This window comes from Lates calcarifer, linkage group LG12 (assembly GCF_001640805.2).
Source record: "Lates calcarifer isolate ASB-BC8 linkage group LG12, TLL_Latcal_v3, whole genome shotgun sequence".
In the NCBI taxonomy this organism is placed as follows: Eukaryota; Metazoa; Chordata; class Actinopteri; family Centropomidae; genus Lates; species Lates calcarifer.
Window position 1 is genome coordinate 26,506,727 of NC_066844.1, and position 8,556 is coordinate 26,515,282.

The 8,556-nt window shown below is 43.6% G+C and overlaps 1 protein-coding gene across 2 annotated transcripts; it reads left to right on the forward strand.

The window, feature by feature from the left end:
• Nucleotides 1-816: 816 nt before the first annotated feature.
• On the forward strand, nucleotides 817-7,609 carry LOC108884799 (SH3 and cysteine-rich domain-containing protein 3). Of its 2 annotated transcripts, XM_018678885.2 has the most exons (13): nucleotides 817-1,157; nucleotides 1,661-1,737; nucleotides 2,079-2,157; nucleotides 3,659-3,815; nucleotides 3,907-4,004; nucleotides 4,109-4,190; nucleotides 4,515-4,612; nucleotides 4,737-4,803; nucleotides 4,884-4,933; nucleotides 5,033-5,136; nucleotides 5,237-5,288; nucleotides 6,034-6,171; nucleotides 7,055-7,609. In XM_018678885.2, exons 2-13 carry the CDS (start codon nucleotides 1,721-1,723, stop codon nucleotides 7,151-7,153), a joined length of 1,041 nt encoding a protein of 346 aa, XP_018534401.1. In that variant the 5' UTR covers nucleotides 817-1,157; nucleotides 1,661-1,720; the 3' UTR covers nucleotides 7,154-7,609. The 2 variants fall into 2 exon arrangements, with proteins under 2 accessions (XP_018534401.1, XP_050930628.1); XM_051074671.1 differs by lacking the exons at nucleotides 817-1,157; nucleotides 1,661-1,737; nucleotides 2,079-2,157 and adding an exon at nucleotides 2,680-2,778.
• The last annotated feature ends 947 nt before the right edge of the window (nucleotides 7,610-8,556 follow it).

The following is an 8,556-nucleotide window of genomic DNA, read 5'->3' on the forward strand; positions in this document are numbered from 1 at the left end:
TTCAACTTTTCACAACTGATAATAGGTGTTTTTTTTTTTTTTTAAGAATTTAACTTCAACCCTTCTGTGTTTTCAGTCATCCATCTGTGTGTGATGGAGATGCACGTCAGTTTTAATCAGTACAGCTGTCAACACCAGCTGCCCGGTGCTTCATTTTATTCCAGTTTTTACTGTTCTTGCTATTGATTATCTTTTATCATGTGACTGAAGTCGGACTCTGAGCCAGCTCCGTTTGCTGATGGAGCCTGAGATGTGGACGTTTATTTTCTACAGCAAAGCCACTTGAATAGATAAAGTGTCAGTTGTCCATCCATCCAGTGTAACAACTCCCCTGCCTTTCATGCACAGACTTAGCATTTCGCTCTGCTTTGTTGCATCCCGTTAGCCACAACAAGCAGATATTAACTAGTCCGTACCCTCTGTGTTTTTCCAAATGAGCATCCATGTTATTTGCAGGCTAGCTGTGCTGTCGTCCACTCAGTTTTCCTTCTTCAGCCTTTGTTTCCATCGCTCCAGGGCTGGTGGATTATCATTAAGTCAGTGAATGGAGATAGTTTTTTTTATCTATTAGAACCAGGACTCTGAGTGAGTGGGTTTCAACAGACAAAGCTGTTTTATTTAAAACACATGCACAAGAAATTCTGAGTGAAAAAAAACATTTTGTGATTTTCACAAAGTGAGATTTCAGTTCCAGCGCTGCCTCCAGATAAAAGTTGATTCGGTAAAAATCATAAAACAAGACTAAGAACTGAAGAAACCGCTTGTGTTTGTTCTAATATTCTAACATGACTCTTTACTGAGTGAGGAACCAGAAGCAGAGCACTCTGGTTTTTTTTCCGCTCAGCTGGGAGAGCTTCTCAGCTTTTTAAGTGCTCAGCTGTCACAAACAGTCACATGGACACACACACACACACCCACCCACACACATACATAGAGTCAGGGCTGGGCCGGGTCGGCCTGCTGGCATTACTCATCCCAAATCTCCCACCTGTTGGAGCCTCATTTGGAAAGTTAGGCATGTAAAGGAGCAACAAGTCTGGTAGAAGAAAAATCTGGAAAGAGTCCCGAGAAGTTTGAAGCAGTAGGGACCCGTCCTGACGGCACTGAGCGCCTCAGAACCACATCACTCTGAGAGGAAGTGGAATTCAAGTTTCACGGTCAGTTGATTTTATTCATGCATGTGTGTGTATCCAGAGTAATGATCTACCCCCTCTCAGTCATTTTCAACCCTTTCCTAATACCCTCAGGGCAGTTTTTAAGAGTCGTCGCTGTTTTCTTCTTACATGTATTCCAACATGCAGCGTAACCTGAGAAGGAGTGAAAGCTCTGAACCCTCTGTTGATGTGTTAGACATGTATCTTGTACCAGGTTACAAGTGAGTCCTGTTTTAACTTTGCTAAGATCAAGTTGCTTCCCCAGAACAGACGTCAGTGTACGCTGCATCTCCAAAATAACTGCACTTTGTTCACTGATGTTTAAAGTAATGACAAAAATGGTCAGAAAAATCATGTGACTTATCTATTTTTCTGACAGATCTGAGGTGACCGGCTGTTCGTTAAGTGCAAGTCGAGGCCAAATGGAAAGATTATGCTTTACTCCTACAGGGAGGGGAATTCCCTCTGAGCAACAGAAGTGATGCTGGTGTGTTTTCTGTTTGCAGTGACACCTGCTGGTCCAGTCTCTGTATCTGGAGGAACAAAACCTCAACCGACCAAACACCATGGCTCATTACGACTCGTGAGTTCAGTGTGCAGATGGAAGAGAAATCTCTTGACAAGTGGCTTCGCTCTCTTACACTGCCCTCATGTGTTTGATGCAGAAATGACTGTAAGATGAAGTTTTCCTTCACTTGTAAGACCACGCTTCCTTTGTGCTCAGAGAGTCTCTTAATATCAGAGAATAATCTTAAGGAACAAGATGAGAAAACAGAAAATAAAGCTCATATTTTAATATTGTATACCAGAGAACAGCAGACACTGATGCACTCAGGCCAACGTGAGCACGAGAAATCTTAGTCACAATTTATTTTTTGCAAACATTTGCTTCTCGATGTGACATTTGCTACCTGATGATGACAGGTTGGATGACAAGGACTCTGTGGATATTCATGACAACCCACCTCTCCCTGATAACGTGGTGAAAGAGGAGGACAACACGGTGAGACATCTAATATCCAGCACGTACCATGTGACACACACACACACACACACACACACACATCCAAGGGTCTGTTTACAAGTCAGAAAACCAGAACACGAGTTATTCATGCCACGTAACGCTGGAGATTTGTTACAGCTTTTATTAAGATGTTTTCTACAAATCACTTAGATCACACACATAAATAAATCGATCATTTAAAGGGTTTACTCACATGTCGATACATCACAACTCTGCCCTGACAAACAACATTTTAGAAGCTCTGGATGATCCACAGATTTTATTGGGAATGTTTTTTAGTTTGAAGTAGTTTCAGAGAAGATGCTGTTGAATAATTTTAAAAGTGAATTTTCAGTGTTGTGAGCAGCACAGACAGCATACCTCTCTCCACTATTGTACTGGGATGGAGGCAGATCTCTCAAAGCCTGGAGAAATAGAACCAAAGTAGCGGCCTGTCTGGATACTTCTTGAAGCGACTGCATAAACATGTTTGCTTGAATTGATGATGACACAGTTTGTTCTGTCAGATATCACATCATGTGCCTGTTTGATTTGTGAATGATTTCCAAAGTGAGTTTGAATAACTCAGCTGTAAGCAGACGGACGCACTGCGGCGTTGTGGTGAGTTTGTGTATGAAGCCTGTCAGCTAAATAGAGTTGCAGAGTAATGTTGCTGTAATGTGTGAAGTGTCCCTGGTATTATCAGTTATTGTAGCGTAAATCCACAGACTGACGGCCACTGGACTCCTCTAATCCTGCCACTGATGGAGAAACAGAGCCAGTTCAGCCTGTCGGGCGTCTGTGTGTGTGTGTGTGAGAGAGAGAGTGTGTGTGTGTGAGAGAGACAGTGTGTGTGTCTGAGTGTGTGTGTGGGGGCATCCTTACGGCTCTGTTTGACCGTACTGTGGTCTATTTAGGAGCAGCAGTGTTAAGCTTTGTTACATTCAGTTGGGAATTCTGTTGGTCTCTGTTGAAGGCTATTTGGAGATCTAAGCCCTTTTCAACCTGTCTCACCTGTGGTGTGTGTGTGTGTGTGAGAGAGAGAGTGTGTGTGTGTGTGTGAGTGTGTTTCCAGGCAGAAGAGTAAAAAAAAAAACGATCTCAGTTTATGAACTTGAGCAAAATGAGAACAACAAAGACACACAGTCGCCTCGACACTTGTGAAGTCATTTTGTGTGGATCTGGCTGATATGGTGCAGTTTGTGTGAAGGCGAGACAGACTCCATGTGACTCAGACCACAGGCTGGTTCAGTATTAATAGACTGGTTCACATATAAATCTGTCAGGCGGTGGGTGGTGCAGGATTCTGGGACTGTTTGGGTTAAAAAAAGAAACAACCAGAGAACAATTCAGTGGAATTCCAAGATCCACGTTTGTTGCTTTATTGAAAACATGCAGGCAGATGAAACTGTCTTTATGATCACAGCACACACAGCCGTTCTCTACTGTAACATCTGTTGACCCAGTTTTATTCTTCTCCTTCCTCCTCATTGATCTGCAGGTATATTTCATCTACGATGAGGAGGTGGAGGAGGAGGAGAGAGAGGAGCCTCCTCCACCAGAACCAGTCAGACCAGTCAACGACAAACCTCACAAGTTCAAGGACCATTACTGCAAGAAACCAAAGTTCTGTGACGTCTGCGCACGCATGATCGTTCGTACGTTCCTCTGGCCTATTTGTTTCCTGCAGGACAGAACAAGTGAACTTCAGTGCTCTTTAAAAATGATGGAACTTTGCTTTCTTTTCAGTGAACAATAAGTTTGCACTGCGATGTAAGAACTGCAAAACCAGCATCCACCACCAGTGTCAGTCCTACGTCGAGTTCCAGAGGTGTTTTGGCAAAATTGTGAGCTTCATGTTCCTAAATCCAAACTAAACTGCAGCTCAGATTTTTTTTTTCAGATGTATTCTGTCTGTACATCTCTCATTTTGTTTGTTTTTCTCTTTTAGCCTCCGGGCTTCAGGAGAGCGTACAGCTCTCCTCTGTACAGCAGTCAGCAGAACGCCACAGTCTCACAGCTGCTGCCTTTCTGTGAGTCCCACTTATTTAAATCACTACAAAAAAAAAGGAAGGAAAACAAACCAAACTTTTTCTTTACATCATTTTATATCATTTGACAACAGTGTTTATTTCCTTGTCTATATATTTGCTGAAGCTCTCAAATGTTAAGTTAATGTTAGGTTAAGTCAGATAAAGATATCTACAACAATCCAGTGAGTGAAATAATCAGCAGATATTATTACCGAGGAAAGAACTGGCTTTTTAGTCTCAAGAAAAAGTTCAGATCCAAGATTTTAGGAGTAACAAACAGAACAGATTTTCTCTGTTTATTGATTGATGATGTGTGATCGGCAGCACAGTCAAACCGCACTGACCCCGTGTTTGAGACGCTGCGGGTCGGCGTGATCATGGCCAACAAGGAGCGTAAGAAAGGATCAGAGGACAAGAAGAACGTGAGTGTCGACGCTCAGAGACGAGTCCTTTCTTCACCTTCTGCATGTTTTAATTAGATTCTTAAAGCACAGCTCAGGAACAGCTGCATGACTGGATCACTGTTGTTGTTCCTACATTGTCCAGATGATGATGATGATGATGGAGGAAGATGAGTCCCAGCCCAAACAGGAGGATGAAGGAGGTGAAGGAGGTCAGTGTCCTCTCTCTCTGATGCTGATGAAGATTCCTGTCACTGAATAATCTTTGCTTGTTTGTCTCATTTTATTCCAGCAAACACAGAGGGAGACAAAAGAGGAGACAAAGCTCCTGCTGATGACAAGGTCAGACGACGACGATGACGATGATGATGAACAGTGATGATAATGTTTGCTATAAGCTAGGCTGACCATGCTGTGCATTTGATGTTTGTGTTTTTCCAGAGTAAAAAGCTTCAGCCGGGGAAGATCGGTGTGTTCAGTCAGTCTCACTACTACCTGGCTCTGTATCGCTTCAAGGCCATAGAGAAGGACGACCTGGACGTACAGTGAGTCCCTCTCACACTCAGCACCTCGTCCTTTCTGTCTTACATGAACCAAACATGTCATTATTTGATATTTAAATGTTTGATCCTGTTTGTTCCTCAGCCCTGGGGACCGCGTCACAGTGATAGATGACTCCAATGAGGAGTGGTGGAGGGTGAGTCCGACGCTGTTTTTACTGCCCACACAACATATTCCAGTTTTTTCAACCCTGTCTCCTCTCCACAAGTTCTGAAGGTTTACAGGGGGACAGCCAGAGGGCTCCAGTATCAATTAATTACATTTCAGTCATTATCAAGGGTCTGGGCCTTTTGCCATTAGATGATTATGTTTTTTTTGAGCCAGAACAATTACACTGATTTTATGTGCTGGGTGGAAGGCCAGGCTGCTGCAACGTCCAAGTTTGGTGCTTGAGAACATTGTTTACAACATTTATGTAGCTGTTAAACGGTGAGACCTTCAGCTGGAGGACTGCTCTGTAGACCTGAAGAGTGACTGCCAGCACATGTTGGTCTGAGAGGCCTTCAACAGCAACTTTTCCTGCACTTGACTGACTGAACATGATATTTACTCGTCTTTTAAACTGAAAACAGAGGCTCTAAATGTGAGGGAGCAGTAAGTCATGTCTCAACTCCTCGTCGAGTGTGTTTATGTTCTGTAAAGTCTTATAGTGTAACCTGAGCTGATGCGACATGTTTTAACATCTCGTGGTCCGTATGAAAATATTTCAGTAACGCCGTCTCCTCCATCATCATCATCGTCCATCCGCCTATTTTTGTCAGTCACTCAGGTTTCAAAGCCGCACCGGACAATAGGTTCATGTTTAAATTGAGCCATGTAAGTCACCTAAATGTGACGCTGGAGCTGCTGCATGTCACTGTTTAAAACCTCTGCTCCACCAGGGGAAGATCAGAGAGAGAACAGGGTTCATACCGGCCAACTACATCATCCGAGTGCGAGCAGGAGAGAGTGTCTACAAGGTGACACGCTCGTTTGTCGGCAACAGAGAGATGGGCCAAATCACTCTGAAGAAAGACCAGGTTAACACACTCACACACACACACATACACACACAGGTGCACACACTCCTATGCAGACACATCATTACATAACCAAACCATAAATGACTCCACTATATTTAAACATAATCCCAGTCTTATCTCCAGACTGAAGCCCAGAACACACAGCTGATCCTCACACATGTAGTCCACATGGATGCTGTAAATATGATATAGTAGTTCTTCATGTAGATACAGTCATCATGTGTGCTGACATGGTGGCTATAAAAGACACAGATAAACGTGCGTCATGTTGACACGAAGAGACGAATGTTTCACTGATTTACATCCAGTCACTAACCTCCACTCCGCTGTTAAACCTCACAGCTGCTTAAATTTAACCCTCGCCGTAAATCAGCTGAACTCGAACTTGAAATTCTTGTTCCTCTCGTGAAGACATGAAAAGTATTCAGGGGCACTCGCCACCGTCTGCTGGTGTTTTTATTACATATGGAGCTGAAGTTGGACATTTTCCAGCTCTGCAACAGATCAAGGTTTCAGAGTGTTCAGGGACAGATCTGTGATCTTTAGCTGGTAAATCCTCATTTCCTGCTCGCTATCCTAAATGTTCAAACCTCAGCCTGACACACTTAAATCTGTCTGACAGGGTCAAATCCTTTTCATGATCTGTCTGTAAGACGCATGCTCCCAGATCTCACTCAGGGTATCATGGAGTTATTTAGAGGGTGGGAGGTGAGACTTCACTTCATGGTCTGATCTGGTGGATTTTGTTCTGCCTCACTCGGTGTTTTTCCACAGGAGAGATGCAGCTGTTGAATGTTGAATTTCAGTATTGTCCACTTGCAAAAATCCATCTGAAGACATTTTCCAGTCTGAGTGTGTTTGCTGTGCTGTGTCCTGTCAGATTGTGGTGAAGAAGGGCGAGGAGGTGAACGGTTACCTGAAGGTCAGTACGGGACGTAAGCTCGGCTTCTTCCCCTCCAACCTGCTGCAGGAGATCTGAGGCGGACCAGCAGGCGTCTCATCAGACCTCCAGCTCCAGATCTGTCTCACACTGTAGCTGACAAGTTTGTTCTTGGTTGAAAGCAGCAACACTGTTAATACTTTATACTTGAATTTTTATTTCAACACGTTTTCCTTTGTTCCTTTGCAAACTTCATACATACATCACTGGACAAAGCCTGTGTGCAGAATACACTGTGACGAGTGCACCTTCCTCTGTATGCAGAATTAAAAAAAGAAGAATTTCAGGTTGGAAAGAAGTTTGTGCCTCTGTAACTTTGGTTCAGTTTAGATTTTTTAGTTGTGAGATATAAAGAATCATCTGTCTGTGAAGAAGCTTTTTATTCAGGGTGCTTTATTTTCAAAACGTCTGGTAACAGGTTAATGTCCTTTTCAATTCAATTTACAGAAAAGCAATGTGTTATTAGTTTTGCCATAAAAAGACACTGCATTTTTATTTTGTCTGTTCAGCTTGATTAGCATGTCTGCTTTTATACCAGTGCTCGTCTGAGGACTTATAGTGTCCACGTGTCCTCCCAGAGTTTCAGCAGCTTACAGTTCATGTGCGTCTTTCTTCTTCTGCTTATTGTTGCTGTTGTTGGTAGTAGGAGTATTAGAATTATTATTGGTATTAACAGTATGACAGTCACAGAAATCTTAGATTAACACTATTTTAATGTGTTTCTTTACTGACATGCAATGTGACTGTGACTGTGTGTGTGTGTGTGTGTGTAAAAGAAGTGTGACAGAAACAGAAAAAGCGGTGGCTCTGTGAGAGGGTGCAGGATTTGTTCTCACTGTGTTATTGGTGTCATTCATAGTGAAGGTAAGAATGTGTTCGTCTCCTCACACGTCGGGGGAACAAACCAGATGGAGGCATTTCCAGAACTTCAAAAGGAAGCGCAGCTATTTTCAGTTTCTACCCTGAGTGCAGTGTAATTAGCCAAAGGAGAGAGTGTGGGGACGGTCGGCTGAGTGTGAGGGGAGATCAGGTATTCAGGGAATGGCATCTGACGGTCTGAGGAGACATTCCAGCGCCTGAATAACATGGCACCCAGTCAGACACTCAGCTTCACTTTAGCTTCTTCTTCCGTCCATCCGTCTCGTCTTCTGATTGTTCTCAGTAAAGAATCCTTCCTCTCTTTCTACTTCTATTGTTTCTGCAGATTAGATCGATTCAGATTAGATCTCATTCAGCACCTCTCTGTTTGTCTGCTCTCCTCTCCCTCACACTCAGCAGCCACGCTCAGATGCAGATGATGAGTTGTCTGGTCACGCCTCCTTCCTCCTCTGTCGCCTGTCAGAGGAAAGGAGCAGCGTGGCCCGAGCAGGTAGCGTTGCCAGGCATCAGCAGTCCTCTGATTGGACGACAGAGCGCCCCTTCAGACACGGGTCACTTCCTCC